General features: G+C 42.0%; 2 protein-coding genes across 5 annotated transcripts in view; one reads left to right on the forward strand and one right to left on the reverse strand.

The window, feature by feature from the left end:
- The window catches only part of Tpk1 (thiamin pyrophosphokinase 1), a 296901-nt gene that overhangs the window by 266053 nt on the left and 6858 nt on the right, over nucleotides 1-23990 (reverse strand). Inside the window, exon 1 of one of the 4 annotated variants that reach the window (XM_045160317.1) lies at nucleotides 3046-3105. The exons of the other annotated variants lie outside the window; for them this stretch is intronic. Coding sequence (XP_045016252.1) covers nucleotides 3046-3097 — 52 coding nt within the window. The 5' untranslated portion in view covers nucleotides 3098-3105. Of the gene's footprint in view, nucleotides 1-3045; nucleotides 3106-23990 lie in introns of those variants that run through there. 4 annotated transcript variants of the gene reach the window in all.
- LOC101607450 (phosphoglycerate mutase 1) lies at nucleotides 11001-12556 on the forward strand. The gene has a single exon (XM_004661136.2). The coding sequence runs from the start codon at nucleotides 11001-11003 to the stop codon at nucleotides 11763-11765; it is 765 nt and encodes a 254-aa protein (XP_004661193.2). The 3' UTR covers nucleotides 11766-12556.

The raw sequence follows: 23990 nt of genomic DNA on the forward strand, positions 1-23990 counted from the left end.
CATGGAAGAGGAGGGGGAGACCGTAAGGGTGGTAGAAAATAGGGTAAGCAGATTACATGTAATAAGAAATTAGAGGAGAGACAAGGAAGAAAACGGAGGAGAATGAAAACCAAGTATAAAAACACATATAAAGGAAAATGCCATGATTAAACCCAGCACTCTGCATGCTAACCTTAAAAATGAATGAAATAAGTAAGTAAAAATAGTGAGAAATATAGCTCAGTGGCTCTAAGTTGGAAGAGGGAAGGAAGAAGAGGGATGGATGGAGGAGAGGGAGAAAGGGAATATGAGAATATTTGATGGAAAAAACCCTAAAAGTGTGGAGAACTGCGATGTGCTGCGCCCTAAAGATGGCGTCGGCTTCCGCCTTCCGCTAGCCCGATAGCGAGCGCTCTCTGGGATAAACAAGTCCTTATTTGGCTGAGGCTGCTTAACTAATTCGGCTTCCTTAATCGTGGACCTGTCTGCATGGGCCACGTGGCTCACTAGGGTTGGCTAGCGCAGGACTACTTAGCTTGTGGGTGGGCTCTCCCCGGGGTCAGAGGATTGTTCAAGGTTCCTGAATAAACCGCTTAAAGAAGAGCTCTCAGGTCGCGTCATTCTTGCTGGTCGAGGTGGTAGCAACATAAAAGCTTACACTGAAATGAAGTTTCCAGAAAATCTGATGTTGCCTTTGAGGTTAACAGCTATTTTTGTTTGATGTATTTTCCTAGTTAGGGTGGTCTTTCCAAGAAACAGTTAATTATGATCACAGTTCTGTCCTAGTCCAGTCAGCCTTCACTCGACAGTCTGAATAATCATTAAATCATATAATTCACATTCTTCTGGTAATCCTATCATTTCTCATTTCCATGAAGTATTAAGGTATAACTGAGGATACAATATCTAGGACACCACTTTAAAGCGTATTTTACAAAAAAAAAAAAATAATGACATTTGTCCTACTAGTACACAATATCTTGATTTAAGTGCTCACCAATTTTCTTACAGTAATAAAATTCACTTACAATTATGTAAAAGAAAAAAAAAGTTCAACACTTGAAAATTTATGTTCTTGACACAAATGGAATTATAGTCTTTCAAAGGAAGTTTCACAAGGATGACTCATATTATTTTCAGAATGGGGACTAAAACTCTCTGTAACCCAGAAAGCATACATCAAAATACCGGTTACATAATAAAACTCCAAAAACCGTCGGTCACTTGGTGACAAATGCGTCCTCATGAACTGACCACATATCCCGCACAAAGGATAACTGAGAAATTGCTTGAATGTTCTAAACCATGTAAATGCATTTATATGGGTCTCGCTCAGTGACCAGATGGTCAAACACTGGTTAAGAAGAGGGGCCTGTAGCTAGTTTAATGTGCACGAGAAGGCTCTTTCTGTCTCTAATCCGACCTTCGCACCAACAATTCCCTCATCCTTTCATGATCACCAGTCAGTAAGAAGCTGAATCTGAGGACACAGAACCCACAGACTTAAAAATGGGGAGAATATAATACATTCACTTCTGGCAAATGCTACAATTTGAAACAATCTCTACTTCAGGCCTCAGTGCAGAAACCTGGCCTCTTTGTCTCTTTCTCTCTTCACAGCATTCTAGAATGGCTGTGAACTCAACAGCCAGTAAATAAATAAATGTCTGTTAACTGAAATAGCCCAGAACTGACCACACTATCCCATGACTTCATTTTCATAAAAGATTTCTATCAGCTTCCGTGCCATGGACTCATGGTTCACTGAAATCCAATTATAATAAAGTATTTACAAAAATGTCTCATTTTAACAAGCCAGTACCTTCTGTTTTCAGTAAAGCCAAGCAGCTTTGCACACTGTAGTTTTAATTCTCTGGTACTTGTAAATCCTTTCAGGATACTAGCATAACAAATGCATTTATACAGTAAATGACCACTCAAAACTTCCCATCTCCTCACTATTGATATATTCTTTGAGTCTATAAAAACTACTATCTCATCACTTTATAAGTTCTAGTTTAAGGTAACTATAAAGAGATTTAAAACCTTTTCCCCTCATCTGAAAACCAAGCGGTTCTATATTTTATTTATTTTTAATTTTCATTTAACTTATTTGAGAGAGAGAGAGAAAGAGGCATACAAAGACAAAGAACATGGGTGCACCAGGGCCTTCAGCCACTGCAAACAAACTCCAGATGCATGTGCCACCTTGGGCATCTGACTTACATAGATCCTGAGGAATCAAACCTGGGTCCTTGGGTTTCACAGGCAAGAGCCTTAACTGCTAAGCCATTTCTCTAGCCCAAAATGGTTTTTTAAAAGAACCTTTTAAAAACTCTATTTTATTGTTTAAACTCATCAAATCAGATTTTGACTTCCACCCAAGAAAAACATATCATATTCATCAATGCCTCCACATTGCAAAAAACTTCATACTGCTCAGTTACTTTATGAACACCAGTGACTCAATCACTCTTCCTCCTTGGAAACATTACACCTATATCCAATCTTTTGCATTCCCTTAGTCTTCCTCCAGCCTCACTGATGAATCCTTCCTTCTCCTTCTGGTTTCTCTTTTGCCCAGTCTCTTAATCCCAGAGCAACTCTGTCCTCAGTACTTGGTCCTCAAGGAGTTTTCTATAAAGATCAACTAGGCATTCAAACAATAGCCTAATCTTTCATAACCACTTACACTAAGGCTTACATATCAGGAACATTTGCATCAATTTTTTAAGGAATTTCATAGTTATGTTCAGAGGGTTTTTCATTTAGTTTTGTTTTTTTTTAACTACACACTAGCATGGTAATTCCCTTGTTGACTGTACTTCCTTAGAGCAGGAAAAAATCTTCATTCCATACTGCTGCCAAATACACCAGGAACAAGGACAGCGCTGTCCTGTTGATTGATTAGGAACGATAGATGCTGATTCATTACCGTATCAACCAGTACTCAGGGTAATGCCAAGAACAAAATAAGAATTCAAAACAAGTCTTAATTCCAATTGAATTTGTGGGAAGCATGTGGAAGAAGCTGACACAGTAGAGAGAAGTCAACTTCAGCCATACCTGCGGAGAAGACCTGTTTAAGGCTGCACTGAGACTTCCTGAGCGAGAACATTTTGAATAGTATCTTTAGAAAATAAAGTAACTACTAATACATTGGTAGATAAGTTAGTATAAAAACAGACTAGGAGATTCTACATGTAGATAAGTAACCCAGGTGTCATCTTCCTTGAACGTCGGTGTGGGTTAATGTTTCTGGAGGTCACAGCTCTGCCGTACAAGGTGAAACAATATGGGCGCCTACCAGCGGGCTCCTTCATATGGGAACTAGATCAAGCTGTCCATTCTTTAGGCGATTATACATTGAGGGTTTTTTTTTTTTTAATACTACATAGGTACAAATTCAGAATTAAAACAAAGAATACTTGAAAGAAATGTTAAAAGGTCCATTTGGTTTAATTTTTTTTTAACTGGCAAACTTTCCCCTGTTTTGAACAAACATTTGTACACTGAGCAGGTCAATAATGGGCACCTAGAGCAATGCATATACTTTGAAACGTAAGCAGTTTGTTCTGGCTGATAAATTAGACAGCTGCTCTGAGCCACATCTCATGCCATTTTCACAAGCAGCTGATTCCCCACTGCCAGCATTAAACTACCTGCAACGTGTGCAGTTACCATTATCACCTGGTCTTCATCTTTCACCTAAGACAGCAGTGATGGCATATTTCCACAAATATTCGCCCCTCTCCAAAATGCTGCTTGATACCATATTAACTTCACATTAAACACTTATTATATGTAATTATTGTATTACAACATAGAACACTTTTGAAACACACTATATTTTCCACATTGCAAGTGTACATTAATATATTCTCACATCCCACACCTTCATAGGTAATAATATAGTTCTAAGTTCGGGGGTGGGGGGAATCTTCAAGTTGCCTTTTTTTATTGCAAAATCCAGTTTACATTTTTACCTCCATCCCAGCCTGATCAGAATTATGTAACCTGAGACATACATGAATGTGGTGCGAAACCCCAATTATTCCTGATGAAAATTTAAAACAAGATATTATTTCAAAGTTCATTTTCAAAAACAAGATTATTTCATGTTAACTTAATAAAAAGGAAGCACTTTTAAAGTAATTCCATTTGGTCTGCCTTTTAGGAAGTAGAATTTTATGGTCCCATTGCCGTGTGGGTCTAGATTAGTGTTTCCCACCCTTCGATGCCCTCCCTCCCTCCCCATCCATCCTAGTGTCTAGTCCATGAGATGCTTGCTGGGTGTGTAAGGTATGTTGGATAGATTCAGGTTAGGTGCTGTAGATGAGGGAGACTATGTGGCGATTTTTTTTCTGTGATTGGGTAAGTTCACTGAGAATGATCTGTTGCAGGTTCAACCATTTTTCCTCAAATTTCTTTGTGTAGATATACCACATCTTAGTTATCCATTCTTCTAGTGATGAACATCTGGGTTGATTCCAGCTCTTAGCTATTACGAATTGAGCCACTACAAACACGGTTGAGCAAATCTCTCTGGCCTGTGGTTTGAAGGTTTTAGGGTAGATGCCCAGAAAGGGAATAACTGGGTCTGTTGGTATCTCTATAGTCAGCTTTTTCAGGAGTCTCCATATTACTTTCCAAGTAGTTGTACCATCCTACATTCCCACCAATAGTGGATGAGTATTCCTGCTTCTCCCCATCCTCGCCAGCATTTATTTTATTTTCATTTGATTTTTTGATGTTTGTTATCATTATTGTGCATAGTTATAGTTGTCTTATAGCTGTTTTAATTTGCATTTCTCTGATGATTAGGGATGATGAACATTTTAAGTGTATGTTTGCCATTTGTATTTCTTCCTCTGTGAACTGCCTGTTCATCTCTTTGTCCCATTTTGTGAGTGGGGTGTTTGACTTCTTACTGTTTCTGAACCTTCACCAGGCCCTTACAGGAAACACCTGAACCACAAGACACTGGAGAGGGTAGGATCAAGTCTAACCTAAATCCTCTACATCTTCCCTCCCTCCCTCTCCCTCTCCCTCCCCCCACCCTCCTCTCTAACTCCTATATATTAGTTACCTTTTTTCCTTATTTTCTTAGGGGACACTGACTTGTAACTCCCAGTACCAGCATGGGGCTATCACCCACAATGAGCTTTTGATCAGAGAAACCTACAAGGTTTTCTAAAAGAATGACAGACTTCTGTCAGAGTACTTGATGACCCACCAAAGGTTAGTGGCAAGACCCTACTGCTGAAGACACCATACGCAGCTGACATGTAAAATGGAATGGCATGGCTGGAAGCCAGGAGAGAGTCAGTCCCCAGACAGTCAGCGTGTCTAGTGCCAGAAGGTGCTACATGGGCGACTGGGGGAAAATGACCAATATCTGTCCAAGCAACTCATGGTCCAACCTACTTAGCAGCAAATAACCTGGTGTGATGCCCACACAAGTGCAATAGTGGCACACAGCCATGGTGGGGAACCAACTGCTCTTGATTCAGCTAACTGATCCCCTCAGTGGTACGAGACCCATAGCTGGAGCTGGGAAACAAGTCAGAACCATATCCAAACATAAGACCACTCTCCAATATCAAGCTACCATCAACCATGGGCTACAAGAGGGCATGCACCTATTAAACTCTCTATAAAAAAAGTAAGGGCTATCTCATTTGTCCTGGTGCTAACTTACTCTCCATTGGAGAATCTGCTTCTCTTTTTCAGATAGATGCAGATCCTAAGGAAAGAGCCACCCCATCATACCTCAAAAGGGCCCCAGCTGAAACTAAGTAAAATTGGCAAAACAAGCAAGTGTGCTGTTTTCCTGATGAATCAGATACCAGCACAAGGGGGGAGGAGACCAACACAGAGAAAAATCAATGCCTACCAAATCAGAGAGCCAGAGCCTCAGAGGCTCCCAACACCTCATCACTGAAGCAGACCAAAAATGAACCCAACATGGCTCAGGGAAATTTTGCAGGAGAGGGGGCAGAAAGAATGTCAGAGCCACATGTTGGGTCATGATATACAGAAACATTTATCATACCAGTATATCATGGTGCTAACTCCACAATGCACGACCCATATACCTCAACAAGGAGGGGCCAATGGGGAGGTGGCAGGTCACGGATGAGCCTAATAATGGTACCAAACTGCCTGTACTTGCAGAATAGAAAACTAATAAAAAATAAAATAAAGTAATTCCAAAGCATGAGTTTAAATATACTGAACATTAGCCTAATATTCCTAAATTCACATCATCAAAGTCAAGAAATAGGAAGGTACCCAGATTCTATTGCCTTTACAAGTTGAGCAACTTCATGCTTCTGGATTTGTTAATAAACAACCAATTAGAGCTATGCAAAACTCCCTTTTTCAAAATACCATTTTATAGTAATGAAAATTCTGACTATAAAAGATAAATGGTATGCTGGTGTTTACCCTGGTGGTTATGACAGTCTATTAAAGCAATTTATCCTCTTGCAATTTAAGTTTCACTTATGTGTTCCTTAGTTAAATATGTAACAAAATGCAAACTGGATTCCACACAAACGTATATAAATACTCAGTGGAGATTCCAAATAAAAGTATTTTTATAGCAAACTATACTCATTCCTTTATATTTAGTCTGCAACAGCAGTGGGAAAGGGCTTACTTTTTTCATGTATATTACCATAAAGCTTCACATTATAAAAATAAGGCTTTTCTTAGAATTCTGAAATCACTAAAGCTCAGCCCTGTATGCAACTTTTATTGTCTTTGCCTTTAATAACACATCTCAGCATACAGTTTTGAAGATTATGATGGCTTTTTTTAAGTACATTTCAAAGATTGTGTCACTTTGTGCATTCTATTACAGTTGGAGAACTTATTGAAAAGTTCAGTGATAAATGTCAAAATTATCTGCTGTCTTGGTAATTAGGTGAAACAAAACGCTTGGTTCCCATTTCACTGCCACCATGCACCTACTTCTTGCCCATAGGTCCCATTAGAAGCTCTGGGCAACCCACGTCCAGTGCAAATCATGACCCTGGACCTCTCAGTTGGCAAGTATTCTCTCTAAGGCATGCTTTGCCAAGCTTCATACCTCCACCGCCCTTCATCAGAGCAAACAAATTTGATTTCTTCATCACCTGGCCAAGCTTTGCAGAAACCCAACCATCTCTCATACCCAGAAGGTTCAAGGGCCTTACTGGCCAGTACTTGCCTCTCCTTGCCTTTGTACCCCTGAGCAGTGAAGCCAGACACTAGCTTCTCAGATAGAGATCAGGGTAATCCAATCCATGACTATGAAGGTCACCTCTGGTCTCTCCAGACGAGGCAATGAAGACTATGCACTGAAGGAGTGTCTGAAAATCTCTGAAGGGCAGACCAGCCAGAGGCACAGCCTCCCACAAACCCAAAGGTGTGCAGAGCAAACTCTGGAGAGATGTCAAGTTTGAATGTCAATGACCCTGTCATCCTGAAACTAAGAGTGCATAGTATCTCAAGCCCAAGCAGAAACTTCAATCAGAACAGACCAGAACAGAGCCACAGGTCTCAGAACCTTCAGTGCCCTGCTAGAACTTCCCTGAGTAACATCTCCAGAGCAGCTCTTGTCTTTACAGCACAGACAGCTTAGACTCTCAAGCAATAACCATAGCACTATGCATACAGCCACGCAGAGGTAGAAATCCTCCACCACCATTTCTCTGCAAAGCAGAAAACCTACCCGAAATAGAAATCCATGAAACCTTTCACTTTGGACAAAATTAATGTGTATGTTTCTGCCATTTCGCTGAAGGCCCCATGAAGACATTGATCAACATACAGTTCAACTCTGCAGAAGTCACAGTCCACTATGTCTATCTATGTAACATGGGAATTTTCAACAAAACATAATAAACTGTAAAATCCAGCGTGTGCAAAAAAGCATCAGAATGGCTGCCTGGCGCTGAGGCAGAGAGATGGCGACAGCAGAGGTGGCCTGTGGAGGAAGATAGCAGCTGCAGCCCACGAGAACTATTCACATCATTCTACCATGGGTGTGACAGTGTTACCATTTAAAACAGGAGAAAACCTACTTCCAGCCTTGAGTGAAAGTTTAGCTACTGTTAAGATTCTGACAGTTTGAAGAACAACTCTTATGAAAATTAGCTCGTACATTAAAAGCTTACATTGAGACACAGAACAAAGATAAAAGAAATTAAATAATTTTCAAAGAGAAAAATCCCTGCCAATATGTCCCAAGCTTCTTGGAAAAAGCTCAGATTTCATAGTTGACTTTCACCACTCAAAAGTTCCGCCGGCGCGCACGTCAGTTGCTACAGGAAGGACATGAACTTAACACCACAGCACCGGACAAGTTCAGCTCGGACACAAATGAGCCCGCAGAAGAACAATGAGTTGGAAGATCTAAAGGCCATCAGCAGGACTTAGAGACCACATAATTGTAAAAGGCCACAGCTTCTTTCACCTTGTTTTCCCTTTTCCATAGAAGTGGGGTGCAGCCGAAGACCCCTGCCTGCCAGGAAAAACAGCCTGCTATAGAGCTGTTCCCCGAGGCAAGGCCCTCAAGAGGGGTGTGTTAGAGCCGATGGCTTCCTTCTCCGCTTCAAGTATGCTGCTGAGCTCCAGTCTCATGAGTCCTAAGCAAGTTTAGGAACAAGAACAATACCTTTTTTCTAACAGCATTATCATCCTGGTCCACTATGCATTGTCTGAGCTTTTGTGGGCTTCTCTGAGACTTTAACCGACATGGTAATTTTATTTCTCTGAAAAAATACATTATGAATTGGAAACTACAGACACAGCATAGAATTTGAGTGAAGCTCTCTACACAGATTTAAATACGATTAAAGTTAATCAGCACAGCTAATAGGTTTCCTTAACCAAGGTGAATTTGGTACTCCCCTGGCTCAGAAATACAGCATTAACTTTGTTTGAAATCACTTTTCAAGTTAACAAGAAGATCATGAGATGCACAGCCACTCTGAGACATATGACATATAAGAAAATAATATAAGAAAATAAGAAAAAGCAGAGGAAATACAATGTCTATGGAACTGGAAATGCCTTTAACTATACAGTCAATGGTTCTACTTCACTTTCCATTTCAAATACATCCTATTAGATCTAAAATCCCACCCATCCTATCTCCACTAAGTCATTTTCAAATAGCCCACAACTCAATCACAATGTTAACACACCCAACATCCCCGTCTGTACCATGCACTGCCCAAATCAGCTGCTCTCCTCAATTATGGGATATCTTGGCTCCAAGGTTCTTCTCTCTTGTGAAAATATTCTCTAATCTTACAAATCTCAGCCTCTTCTAGGAAAGTGAACAATGGAGCAGTCATTTGGTCACCTGAGGAGAAGGAGTTGACTTAACACAGCGTTGTTATTAAGTAAAAATCTGAACACATTCGACTAAAACTATCTTTAAATAAGATAAAAAGAAGTTATCTCATTTCTTGAAAACAATTACTGAGAGGATCCAGTTGAAACTACATAATGTGTTAGTATTATACACAATACTGAAGTTTTTTAAAATGAACTACTAAAGGAAAACTTTTAAATCTTTCATATTTTAGTGATCTTTAATAATTCATGTTAATTTGTTTAATCAAAGGAATATAAATACTGAATAGCAGCACACTATCTAGCCTCTCTGGCAAGCAGAGAACTAAAAAGAATACCTAATATATTCCTCTGCAACTAAGAGTGAAGTCTAAAAATGTACCAAGAACCAAGAAAAACACACCTGTAATTTTCAAACAAAAAAAAAAGCACTGATGCTTTCATTCACTATGCATTTTCCTATTTTCCTTCATTTACTCTTATTTTTGATACAATTTTAACAACTACTTGGTTTGTGAAATAGCACATTAAAAGAAACTCTGAAAAATAGTATTTCACCAAATACTATAAGCAAAAGACACAAAGAACTCTACCCAAAACCTGTACTCCTGTTAGTAAACATTTCTTATAGAGTTGTAGGCTAGGAATTCTAAAGCCTTGTTATACTCAGGTTGAAGAAATAAATATATTGTAAACAGATAATTAAGAAAGCTAAAATCAACTATGAGGTGTTAATGGTAATCCAAGATATCAGTATGCCATTTTATGTATTTTATATACATACATATAGATTATATATATATACATACATATATATACACATATGGTGTATATGTCTTTGTGTATATGTGCACGTATTATGTATGTATACATATATTGTATATATGTAGACATATGTACACTATATTATAGACACATATACTATGTACAATACACACAAATACATTTCCAGACTCTCACCACTAAACACTCCTTGAAGCAACTGACTGCCACAGACATAAGCCTGAGATCTTGACATCAACATACAATCCACCAAGAGAAGGGGTCACAGCTGCAGTTCAGTAAATGGTACTGTACCAATGCTAATTTTCAGTCCATGCATAGGCACAGGCAATATGTTAAAATCAGAGAAAAGTAGGTCTTAGGTATAAAGGAAGTCTACTGTCGTTTGTTAAATCTAACATCCTTGCACTTTGAAAATATAATTTCAATTTTAAAAAGAAGATACTCAACAATAGCAAAACTCACTGTGGGGCAAACAAAGTGGAATAATATGTACCCAACCCATAAAACTGAGCTCAAGACGTTAATAGACAATGTGCAGGTAAAGCAGTCACCATTGCATTACATTAGAGGTCTCCAGTTGATCAAATGCCCAACAAGCCGTGGACATCTAGCTGAAGCCTGGTCATGTGACTGCTTTGGCCAATGCAACACTAACAAGCATGAGACAACCAGGAGGTTAAATGCTTCCGTGCAGGTGTTCCTTTCCAGGACGGCACAGTACAAAGTAAGCGACTCAGCCAGAAAATAAATACATACATACATACATACATACATACATACATACATACATACATACATACATATATATTTTAAGAAAATGGAGATAGCAGGAAGCAGTAATAAATCCTTCCAGTAAATATCAAGATCTTGCTTAACCTTCTGCCATGGCCGCCTACAAGCTGGTGCTGATCCGGCATGGGGAGAGCGCCTGGAACCTGGAGAACCGCTTCAGCGGCTGGTACGATGCCGACCTGAGCCCCGCGGGCCACGACGAGGCGAAGCATGGCGGGCAGGCGCTGCGAGATGCTGGCTATGAATTTGACATCTGCTTTACCTCAGTGCAGAAAAGAGCAATCCGAACTCTTTGGACAGTGTTGGATGCCATTGACCAGATGTGGCTGCCAGTAGTGAGGACTTGGCGCCTCAATGAGCGGCATTATGGGGGTTTGACTGGTCTCAATAAAGCAGAAACTGCTGTCAAGCATGGTGAGGCCCAGGTAAAGATCTGGAGGTGCTCCTATGATGTCCCATCACCGCCGATGGAGCCCGACCACCCCTTCTACAGCAATATCAGTAAGGATCGCAGGTATGCAGACCTTACTGAGGACCAGCTACCCTCCTGCAAGAGTCTGAAGGACACGATTGCCAGAGCACTGCCTTTCTGGAATGAAGAAATTGTCCCCCAGATCAAGGAAGGGAAAAGAGTCCTAATCACAGCCCATGGCAACAGCCTTCAGGGCATTGTCAAGCATCTGGAGGGTCTCTCTGAAGAGGCCATCATGGAGCTGAACCTGCCAACTGGGATTCCCATTGTCTATGAACTGGACAAGAACTTGAAGCCCATCAAGCCCATGCAGTTCCTAGGGGATGAAGAGATCATGCGTAAAGCCATGGAAGCCATGGCTGCCCAGGGCAAGGCCAAGAAATGAAGGCCAGCTGGCCGACTATGACCCCCAGGAACACCCCCCCACACCCCCTGTCCCCATGCCCTGTGCACCTCTCCCTAACACCTGTCACACTGACTACATCTTTAGGATCTTAAGTTGTAGCTGCAGATGGGGACCAGTGACTTCCATTTCCATCTTAGTACTTTGTCTCCTGCACCCACTCCCTTCATAGAATCTAGTCAGAACAGCACCTCTGGGGTGCAGGTCCTTGGTCCAAGCCCAGGCAATGCTCCTCTTACCCAGGAGAGTTGAGGGAGTGGTTCTAGTTCTTCTAGTGCTTTGTTTACTAAGGACCTGCCTGGGAACTTGGTCGGGGAGGAGCCATGCTGAGGCACGACCAACGAGAAGCCACAATCCATTTTTGTTCTAGAGCCTGTTCTGCATTCCTCTACAGTAAGGTCTGGGGGCTCTAGTCATTCCAGTGGAATATGAATGTAGCCTGCAAGGTGATTTTGAGAAAACAACTATTTCCTTCCTGACCCCAGAACATTGGGATCAGTCTTGAACTGAGTTCATGCATTACTTTAGTTTAAGAAAATATATACATATACACACACATCTATAAATAATGCCACACAAAAACCCTTCTGGGGTGTCTAGTGGTGGTTGAAATAGTCCCATGTGGTAATGAAAATAAGCCATTCCTCATACCAAAATGGATTAAGCTCTGTGGCCTTGAAGAGGCGGGGCAGAGGCACTCCTGCCGTGTGTCTTAGCAGCCCTCCTCCGCCTTGCTTGTGGCAGTGAGATGAAATGCCCCTTGATCATGTCTAAGTGTGTGTATTTCACCATGTCTCATTTCTGAATCATGTTCCAGTTACCTGGTCCTGCCACATGGGCTCAGTTCTCATTTTGGGCATAACTACTAAATCTTTTCCAGATCAGTATAATAAAGGAGTGATGTGCAATAAAAATAAAAAAAAATCAAGATCTTGGTCACTAGCTGACATGAAAACAAGATTCTTATATTCAAAAGCATTTGGGATGGGTACAAACAGGCTCCCTTACCCAAAGAAACCAGATTCCAGAGAGTATGTCTAAAAGGCCTTCAAAAAAAAAAAAAAAGAATTAAGCCACTTTTTGATGGAAAGGGTATCAAAATATCCCTGCACGATTTCACCAGGACCAAGGACAAACAAGTTCAGTGACCGGCACTGGGCTAGAAGTCTGGGAAGTCCACGTGTGGCCATTCCCCTTCTGCTGATTCCACAACCCAGACCCAGCCAAATTCTTCTCAATTTCATCTCCTCTGAGAGTCACTGAGCCCTACCCCAGCACCGGAGATGAAGAGTCAGTGGTCTGAACCAGACTCCATGGCCATGAGATCCCGTTCTGGCCACTCTGCTATGAAGCAACAATCAGTTATGTGGGCTGGAGAGATGGCTTAGTTGTTAAGATGCTTGTCTGCAAGGCCTAAACACCCAGGTTCAATTCTCCAGTCCCCACAGAAGCCAGACACATAAGGTGGCATGTCTGGAGGTCGTGTGCAATGGCTAGAGGCCCTAGAGTGCCCATTCTCTCCCCACTCCCATCTGCCTCCTTCTCTTTCCCTCTCTCTCTCAAATAAATAAATCATAAACTTTTTTTTTTTTAAATGTCAATTATGTGGGTCTTACAAAAAAGCAGTTTCTTTTGATCTATAGGGAAGGGATGAACCAGATTAGCAGGGAACTTTCTTAGATGCCTCTATTCTATTTCTTCTGCTAGGAATGCATCCCTAATGCCTAGAGTTAGAAGCAAGATAAGCTGACTAGGCAACAGCCAACCAATGAGCCCAGAAGCAGGTCTGCACCAGCCCTGACAGCGCACCATCACCCGCCATCTACCCCACCCCCACACATTTCATTAGGAAAAGTAAGCTGATAGTTTCAGCTTATCATGGTATGTATTTTTCTGTTACTTATATCCAAGTGCACTCCCAAACAGTGTACCATTTCCCAACTAAAGACCATGCTGGTCTTCCAGAACAGAAAAAGAAAAATGAGTGTAATGTATTTTCATAAAGAAGAAAATGCAAATGGAAAAGGCGTATTCAAACAAAAGAAATACCTACGCCCACCATGTTATATATACACACACAATCAGTATTGCGCAGCAGTTACCCATCAGACTCTGCAGCCAATCTGCAAACATTTAAACCTCAATACTGCTACTTTAAGTGTGGCCGTGGGCAGGACAGTCAACCTCTGTACCTCAGTGTTCTCATCGCTAATGGAGGCAAACAGACCACAGGATAGAGAGCTCACTCACAGAACATCACACATGGTTAAGTGCTTAGTGCATGCAGATGAACATCTTTATCGTGGAAACATGAGTACGCTAAAATCAGCATCAATTTGTGCATCTCAAGCAAGACTCAAATCCTGCCACAAAGGGAGCATAAAATTCCTCACAGAACTCAGTGGTCTGAAGTGTTCCCATCTCAAGTGAGTAGTGCTTCTGCGACTGTTAATAGCTACATCAGCACCTCTGCCTCTTACACACCATAAAAATGATTCAATTTCACAACAAGATTGACTAAACATCAACCATTTACACTTCAAAATACAGTGGAAAGGCAAGAGTGTAATGTCAGATTTTATCTTAAGTGTTGTTCTTACCTGGAAAGTGGAAACAGTAAGTCATCTACTAACAGTAAGAGAGAGGTTAAATTTATGATGGGCTTCAAGCATGCAATGGGGCCATATGCAAAGAGCCCTTTGGCAGTTATCTAATGTCACAGTCCAGAGCACACTTCAAAGAGATCATTGCTCTCTGTCAGCACATGGATTCCCTTCCCTTGCATGCTTCTACAATCAACAGGAATCACTGCAGGTACTAACAGGTCTTCTTGAAACCTGTAACACTAATCAGGTGAGCAGGAGAACTTTCAGAAACCAATTGTTCCTAGGATGATAACAGTGTGGACTGTGACAGCAGAAATTAAGAAACGGCATGTAGTTTTAAAGAAAACTGTATAAAGTTCTCACCAGGTTTCCCAGATCCAAGATATTCTAGCTCCAAAAATGACCTTAGAGCCTGGGGCACTAGACACCTGGAAACCCCACATCTTCTTATCTCCCCAGGAACACCTGGGTTCTGGAGTGATCCCAGGCAAGGTCCCATTCTTCCGGTTCTACCAGCTCAGTTCCTCTCCATTCCCAGAATAGCTCACCTACCCCCAAGCATTCTACCTCATTTCTAAATTTCAGTGAGAATGCTAAGTTTAAAAACTTAAGCAGGGCTGGAGAGATGGCTTAGCGGTTAAGCGCTTGCCTGTGAAGCCTAAGGACCCCGGTTCGAGGCTCGGTTCCCCAGGTCCCACGTTAGCCAGATGCACAAGGGGGCGCATGCGTCTGGAGTTCGTTTGCAGAGGCTGGAAGCCCTGGCGCGCCCATTCTCTCTCTCTCCCTCTATCTGTCTTTCTCCCTGTGTCTGTCGCTCTCAAATAAATAAATTTAAAAAAAAAGTTTAAAAAAAAAAACTTAAGCAATGTTACTAGAAAAATTTCAGTGCCAGTGATGGGATACATTCCAGTGAGTTGTTGACAAGGAGGTCCCTGATACACCCAAAACATTACAGGCTATTGCCAAGGCTCTCGGTTTCCCACCAAGAATACATGATAAGACCCTATTACTGAAGACTCTACATGCTTGGGCTGCAAGGTCACTGAGAAATCAAACCAGAGCTACGCTGAAAACCTTCTCCCAGTATACCAGCTGACAGAAAGCTGGAAAAAGCTGTGCTGCATGTGCAGCCTTATGGGAGACAGAAGTCATCAGTGGTGGAAACAGTGGACACTGCCAGCTTCGTTTGGCCAGACAGGTCAAATGACCTAACAGGTGCAATAGTGGCATGTCTGTTATGGGGGAAACAAACTACTCTCTAATTGGGCTGGAGACTCACTCTATGGGAGGGAATACATGCCTCGTACTGAAAAGCTCCCCTATGATGGGGGTGGTCATGAGCACTAGGAGTGTAATGTCTGCTCTTACCTAAATGCATATGTTATGCCCACCAAACTGCCCTGTAAGCACTTTACTTAATGTTCATTCCCATGTATTAATGCTACTCTCACTTGTGGTTAGAGAACCTTCTCTTTTCAGATGGCGGTGACCACTGGCATGACCCAAAGGCAGCATAGTGCTGAGAAGACATGACAGAGGAAGGTTCAGCACTGAAACATCTCTAGCACACCTTCCAAAGCTCAGGGAACCATTGTCGTGGTGGAAATGTAAGAGCCGAAGGAAGGGTAGGACTGCTTTCCATGCAATCGACCAGAAAGAGATCGGCCTTGAGATCCATGACCTCGCAGGGCCTAGCACTATCTTCCCAAGACCCTTATAAGAGAGACTAATGGAGAGAGGGAGGGGATATGATGGAGTGTGGATCTGTAAAGGGGAAACTGGGGTAGGGGAGGGAATTATCATGGTTTATGGTCTGTAAGTATAGAAGCTGTCCCCCGCCCCAAAAAAAGGAAAAAAAAAAAACTAAAGCAATAAAAGAGAAGTGAAAGCTTGCTGTACCCCTTACTGGTTGAGATCTAGGGGAGTCAATTCTATAGTTAGAAACAGCACATAAGATCAAATTTACAGGAATTTAAAGGCATAAATCTGCATAAATGTTGCCTAAATATAACATTTTGACCACTGGGTCCATTTCATTTTCTTTCAAAAACAGAAAATACAGATGCAGATTCAGTGGGCTCTAGAGGTGCCCTTCCTCTTCTTGCCTTCCTCCTTTCTGGATCTTTCCAGGAGCTGGCACGCAGGTCAGGCCTCATCAGAGAACAGGCTGAAAAGAACAATGGCTTCCCTCTCTGAAGACCTGAAGTTCCCAGTGAGCCCAGCGCCAGGATGCTGCAGAGGAAGGATTCCTCCGGGCGCCTTTCCCGTGTCACCACACAGCACTCCCTGTGGAAAGTGCTTCTATGACTTAGTGTTCCCCATCAATGAGGTTTAATGCTGGCATTAACAGAAAGGCCCACCCCTGTCCCTGCCCACTCTGCATATGCTCTGGTGAAGGCTCTGTGCTACACAGTTTGGGCACATTTTCATTTTTCATACAATCTGTGACAAATAAGTCACAGACATAAAAAGCTAAGTTCAAAGGAAGTTAAAAGGACCCGTTTATTCACCACTGATATTCACAATGAAATCAGACTTCAACAACTTGAAAATCATAGCTCTCCCACAAATATGGAATGAACACATGATAGAGATGTTTTCCCCAATTAATGAGAATATCAGTGCAAATTTCAATGAGTATGTTGTTTGCAGGCAAAGAGAATTCCTAAAATCTATTTGCTGATAAATGCACAAGTGGTCATCTACCTCATCTATGATATGGGTCCCAGCCTGAACACAAAAATCTCCAGGAATGAACAGCAGTACTGTATGAACCACTGTGGTACTCTGTGGACCTACCCACTTAGCAAAAGGCATTGTTAAGTATTCATACTTGGATCCTTATGGAAGCATGAGAAATACTTAACATACCACAAATGAGTGTTCCATCCTCTTTGCCACAGAGCAAGGAGCAATGGTATCGCGGAACATCTGTTCTTTGAGGTAGAAACCAATGGTACGCCCACTGCACAAAAGCCGTGTTCAGTATTGCGGAGAATTGTTTGCATGACTATTAACTAACTTCTACTACTTTAGAGTGATAAAACTGTGCATCCAGAGAAAGAGATTCGCCCCGTACAAGCCGTGTCAGGATCCACTAGACAAACACAGTGTCCACTGCGAGGACACTTAGTCGTCGTTCGCTTTCAACTCACAATCAATCTTCCCAGCTTGGATGATGGCTGGTAAATGTCTGAATAAAGCAGAGGTCGCATGAGGTAGGGTTTGGGAAGCAGAAGCCACTGGCACAATGTGGTGGTTTGATTCAGGGGTCCCCCATAAATTTAGGTGTTCTGAATGCTAGGTTCCCAGCTGATGGAGATTTGGGAATTAATGCCTCCTGGAGGGAGTGTATTGTTGGGGGCGGGCTTATAGGTATTATAGCCAGTTTCCCCATGCCAGTGTTTGGCACACTCTCCTGTTGCTATTGTCCACCTTATGTTGGCCAGGGGGTGATGTCCACTCTCTGCTCCTGCCATTGTTTTCCCCTGCCATCGTGGAGCTTCCCCTCGAGCCTGTAAGCCAAAATAAATCTTTTTCCCAGAAGCTGCTCTTGGTTGAGTGATTTCTACCAGCAATGTGAACCGGACTGCAACAGTAAAGTGGTACCGAGGAGTGGGATTGCTGCTAGATACCTGACTGTGTGGCTTTGGCCTTTTGGAGCTGTTTTTCATGAGGAATGTGGGAGGATTTGAAACCTTGCCCTAAGAGATGCCTTAACAGTACTGTAAGTACAGCTTGATGGACTATTCTGGTCTGAGCTGCAAGATCTGAATGCAGAAAGAACTATGGACTGTGAGGTCTGGCTTATGAGGGTGAGAAAGAGATTTGCTTGGACTGGGCTAGCAGTTTGTGCAGGAAGCTTGCTCTTGTGCCCATGTCCTAAGAAGTTGTACAGGGTTGCTTTGTGTAGAAATGAACTGGTGTGAGCAGAGGGATATGGCATAGAAAGAAAAATCTTTGGGTGAACTGCTGCCCATTCAGCTGCAACTGAGAGATTACAACCTTGGAGACTGGGCTAGCTGACCTGCGCTGGGGTAACCCAAAGCATGTCGACTCTTTTGAAAGGGGCCTGAGTACTCAAGGAGTACTTCAAGACCTGTTCTTCAAAGTCGGCTTTATTCCCCCTGGATTAACAAATTGGCACCAAACCTGGTATTGTAGAGTATAAGAAATGCTGGAAAGAGGGTCATTGAGTTTGCAACATGGTCTTGTGTTTTGGAAATGGCCATGGGTAGTATAAAGCAGATTTGCTGGTTGCCTGCATGGAGACCCCATGGGGCCATGAAGATGAACCATGGCTTGCAGTGGAGACCCAGTGGAGATCTCGGACCATAAGATGGCTGCCAAGGAGAGCTGCCGGCCCCAATGAAGTTTTCCAGGACTGTGAGTAGTCTAGCTGAAGGGGCAGAATTGGAATGTCAGAGACTTGCTGGTAAGAATTATTGGACTTGGAGATTTGTCACTGGCTAGAGTTGCTAGATTTGAAGCTACAGAGTTTGATATTTGCCCTGGTTGTTTTAAATCTTGTATTGGCTGAATGTTTCTTTGCTAAGCCCAATGCCATCTTATGCAGTGTGAATGTTTATTCTGTGCCATAATGGGTTTTTTGAGGTTATTTTTGGTATTATGGCTCAGTTAAAAGATCTTGGACTACGGGGATGCATGAACATCATTGGAATTGATAAAAACGATGGGACTTTTAAAGTTAGATGCATTCTATATCATGTATGGTTATCAGTTTATGGGGGCCAGGGGCGGAATGTGGTGGTTTGATTCAGGTGTTTTCCATAAACTTAGGTGTTTTGAATGCTAGGTCCCCAGCTGATGGAGATTTGGGAATTAATGCCTCCTGGTGGGAGTGTATTGTTGGGGGTGGGCTTATGGGTATTATAACCAGTTTCCCCAAGATAGTGTTTGGCACACTCTCCTGTTGCTATTGTCCACCTTATGTTAGCAAGGGGGTGACGTCCACCCTCTGCTCATGCCATTGTTTTCCCTCCCATTGTGGAGCTTACCCTCGAGCCTGAAAGCCAAAATGAATCTCCTTTTCCCAGAAAATTGGTTGGGTGATTGGTCTCACTTGACACTTCCACCAAGGTACTTTAAAAATACCTTCACTTAGCCAGGTGTGGTGACCCACACTTTCAATCCCAGCACTAAGAAGACAGAGTTAGGCAGAGGCCACCTGAGACTAGATATGAATTCCAGGTCATCCTCGGTTAGAGTGAAACCCTACTTTAAAAAACAAACAAGTTGGGCTGGAGAGATGGCTTAGCGGTTAAGCGCTTGCCTGTGAAGCCTAAGGACCCCGGTTCGAGGCTCGGTTCCCCAGGTCCCACGTTAGCCAGATGCACAAGGGGGCGCACGCGTCTGGAGTTCGTTTGCAGTGGCTGGAAACCCTGGCGCGCCCATGCTCTCTCTTTCCCTCTATGTGTCTTTCTCTCTGTGTCTGTCGCTCTCAAATAAATAAATAAAAAATGAACCAAAAAACTTAAAAAATAAATAAATAAATAAAAGCACATGCCCCCGTGTCCTTTAAAAAAAAAAAAAAAAAAGCAAAAACAACTCCTTCATTTATGCCTTTCTTTATCCTATGACTATGAAAAGTTCCTGAAACTGTTGCCACATTGAAACATGGTACTTAGGATCACTTGAATCTATATCCCCAAGCCATGGGCACTCATTTGATTCCAGAATAGACTGTCTTTTATTCCCTCTGAGGTAAAAGCTATGATTTTTGTATTGATAGCTTGGACCATGCGTTTTATTTACAAGTAGCATGATGCCATATATATGTGTACATATTTACTCAATGAATAAAATGTCATGCAGCTTAATATGTATGTGTGTGTATTTCCTTCTGTACACATGAAACAAGTCACAAGTATTTTTTTTCCCAAAGAGAAAACATTCAAATGTGCTTTCAGATAGCACTGATCTGGTCTCTGACTTTGCAGCAAGAATTTTCAGTCCTGATTTATGAAGACCAAGAGGAGAGAAATGGGGAGAGCCTTTCTTGACTTCAAACCATAAATCTTCAGAGCATTTTTCAAATTAACAGCAAGAGTTCATTTAACAAAATGATGTCATCCAGAGATGTGACTACGTTACTTGACTTCCACCTGCCTAAAAAAATATTCCCATTCACAGATGTCCTAGCCCTCAGAGGGGACATGTGTAAATATCACTCTGCTGGGTGCTTCACCCCAAGCACTGATCAATAAAGGTAATAGTTACTTCTGCATCGCTGTGATATGAGGACAACACCTGACAAAAATTGTAAGGAAGAAAGGCTGGGCTCCATCATGACAGTGTAAGCATGGTATACTGGAGCCGCTCACACCAGGGAGGCCCAAGAAGCAGAGAACAGGAATGCCAGTGGACTCCCTCCCTCCCTCTTCACTCCACCTGGGTCCTCAGCTCTAGGCGCACATCAGGGTAGAACTTTGCTCAGTTAATCTTCTGGAAATGTTTGCACACATACCCAAGGGTGTACCTCACCAATCTAATAGACAATTCTGAATCTAGTCATGTTGACAATGAAGATGACCATCAAAATACTTAAAATTTTACAATCAAAACTTCTTATGTTACTTCTTGGCCAGTGATTAAGTATGTAATTTTAGATCTACTTCCACAAAACTCAGAAGTGCTCCAAATCAAAATCCTATGTGAAAACCCTCATGTTCTATCCTTATAGGACATACTGAGCATCAGCCTTAAGTACTGGTGTTTGGAGAAGCATGCCAAGTGGGAACAAAGTAGACAATCAGCTGGTGTAGAGAAAGGTATCACCATGCCCACTGGATGAAATGTCCTGAATATGTTAACACCTCATGTATTTCCCCAGAAAGTAAGGCTCAAAGGCATATTGCTAGGTATGATCCAGAAAAGTTCTGGATAAACATTTGGACAAAATATTTATTTTCATTATTTTTAATATTTTACTTTTATGTATTTAAGAGAGAAGAGGAGGCAGAGAGGGAGGGGGAAGGAAGAAAGAATGGGTGTACCAGGGCCTCCAGCTGCTGCAAACAAACTCCAGATGCGTGTGCCACTTTGTGCATCTTGCTTATGTTGGTCCTGGGGAATCACACCTGGGTCCTTTAGCTTCGTAGGCAAGTGCCTGAACTGCTAAGCCATCTCTCCAGCCCTATTTTGAGAGGAAGCTGATATGTCTCTAGGATCAGTGCTTCTCCAACTTTAAGGAGTTTAAAATTGTTCAGGTGATGTCATTAAAATGCAGATTTTTTTTTCAGTCAATCTGAAGTGAGGTCTGGGGTTTCTCAAGCACCCAGGACTCTGATCGACCAGCAAGATTGTATTACACAATACAAAAGTTTATAAATATAAGGAAGGCTACCAAGGAAGGCTTCCTTTTCCTCGTTTCTACTGTTACTTCAACCTTGAGATAATACTTCCTCAAGAGCTTCTGTTTGGGATTCTCAACACCGTGCAGCCATTGTCACTTGAAATCATAAAAAACAGACTCTTAGGGAGCATTCCGAGTAACTCTCATGTACCAGGGATTACTGATGCCCGTAATGGGACAGACCTGCAAAGTCTGAGGCATAAGGGAACTGGAAGGTAGTGGCCCCATGACAAACATTGTCCCTTCCCAAACAGTTGTTCAGGAAATAACTACAATATTTAGCCTGGGAAAATAAGGAGACAATATCTGGTTCAGGTTTTTCAACATTTGGAGAGCCAAGAAATAGAATCAAGCAAAGGTCATCTATGTGGATTAGGTGGAAACTAAGATTGTCAGTCATATTTCCCTTATTTTAAATATACAAGTTTAACAACCACTTGCCTGACTAACAATGGTGTAAGTTTTCTCAAAAAGATTGAGCTACTTGAATATGTTCAAGCAAAAAATATCCACCGTAGAGGAACAAGGAGGAGGACATGGGCTACATCAGCAAGGAGCTCTGAGTTCTTTTACCCACACAAAGAATTCATTACTCACAGTGTTTGCACTTGGCTTGGGAAGAAGTTGCAAGAGAAAAATTGTCAGCAGGAGTTGGGCCAGAAAACAATACACTTACATATGACCCATGAGTAAATCAAATGCTTCTGTTTGCTAAGTCACGTCAACAAAAGCTGTTCCTGTGTGAAAAATGAGCACCTTCCAAGACAACAATGCGGTGAAGACACAGGACGACTCCACAATGAAATCCATTTGTCTGAGCATCTGTTTGCCATCTACAAAGAAAGACTCTTTGTGTGGTTGAGGAGATGGCTCAGTGGATTAAACGCCTGCCTCATAGACATGAGGACCTGAGTTGAATCCCCAAAACCCATGTAAAAAAAGCCAAGCATGGTGGAGCACACCTGTAATCCCAGTGCTGGACAGATGGAGACAGGAGGATACTTGGATCTGATGGTTGGCCAGCAAGTCTTAGCATAATTAATGATCTTCGGGACAGTGACGGACAGTGTCTCAACATGGTGGACAGCCTTCCTGAGGATGGCACCCGAAGTTGTCTTCTGTTCCGACATACACGCAAATATACCTGCATGCGCGCGCACACACACACATACACATGTACTCACACATAAACACAAAACAAAATTATCAAAATAGCTCTTTCCAATGAATTTAGCCAAGAAAAAACAAATAAAAGTCACTTGATGGGGAAGTTAACATACAAACATACCACATATTCTTATGTATGAAAACCTACAGATTTTACAGTTTTTCTTTCCTGTTTTATAAGTTTCCAAAAGCATGTAGCTATCAAAATGCTAAAATGAAAAGATGGGGGAGGAGTCACAGAAAGTCCCCAGCACTAATGCACAGGAAATTGATTCTCTAGACAATGTGGAAAGGATGGCTGCAGCGTTAATGAGATATTACTTCAGGCAAGAGAAACAATCTGGCCATTAACAATGAGGATGAACCAAAAATTCTGTGATCAAATATAATGAAACTAATTAAAAGTACATCCCAAAACAAGGCAAATGCAAACAAGTAAACTTCAGGGGGAAATGAGGCTACAGCACACATTGTAGGAACTGCACTGCATAAAAAACTGAAGGTGGTAAGAAGAAAAGATCTAAACAAGCACAAGTTATGCTCCAAGGAAAGCATGCATGATCCAAGTGGCAGCTTTTGAAGGAAGATTCCATAGACTTCAAAACTTGTGAAGGACAGAGTTCCGGTGAGGTGAAGTTGGATTAACACTTGAAACTCCAACATCAATCCCCGTGCCTCTTAGATCATTTTAGCCCTTGACAACAAAACACCCCAATCCTGAGGCAACAGCCTTGGCAAGAGACTTATTTACTATCACACAGATGGAAGTTTCTTTACATTTTTTCCAAGAAGATAAAACCAAAAACTTCAAGTTTTCTATTTCAAAAGCAGGGACATAGCCGGGCGTGGTGGCATATGCCTTTAATCCCAGCACCTGGGAGGCAGTGGTAGGAGGATCGCCATGAGTTCGAGGCCACCCTGAGAGTACATAGTGTATTCCAGGTGAGCCTGAGCTAGAGTGAGACCCTACCTCGGAAAACAAAAAACAAACAAACAAAATATTGCAGGCACACTACTTCAATGTAAACAACACAGTTATGGTGATGGCAATGGAAATGC

Source organism: Jaculus jaculus, chromosome 10 (genome assembly GCF_020740685.1).
Source record: "Jaculus jaculus isolate mJacJac1 chromosome 10, mJacJac1.mat.Y.cur, whole genome shotgun sequence".
In the NCBI taxonomy this organism is placed as follows: domain Eukaryota; kingdom Metazoa; phylum Chordata; class Mammalia; order Rodentia; family Dipodidae; genus Jaculus; species Jaculus jaculus.

What these genes read in the sequence shown, in the direction of transcription:
- LOC101607450 (XM_004661136.2), top strand. Translation starts at nt 11,001, where the DNA reads ATGGCCGCCTACAAGCTGGTGCTGATCCGGCATGGGGAGAGCGCCTGG.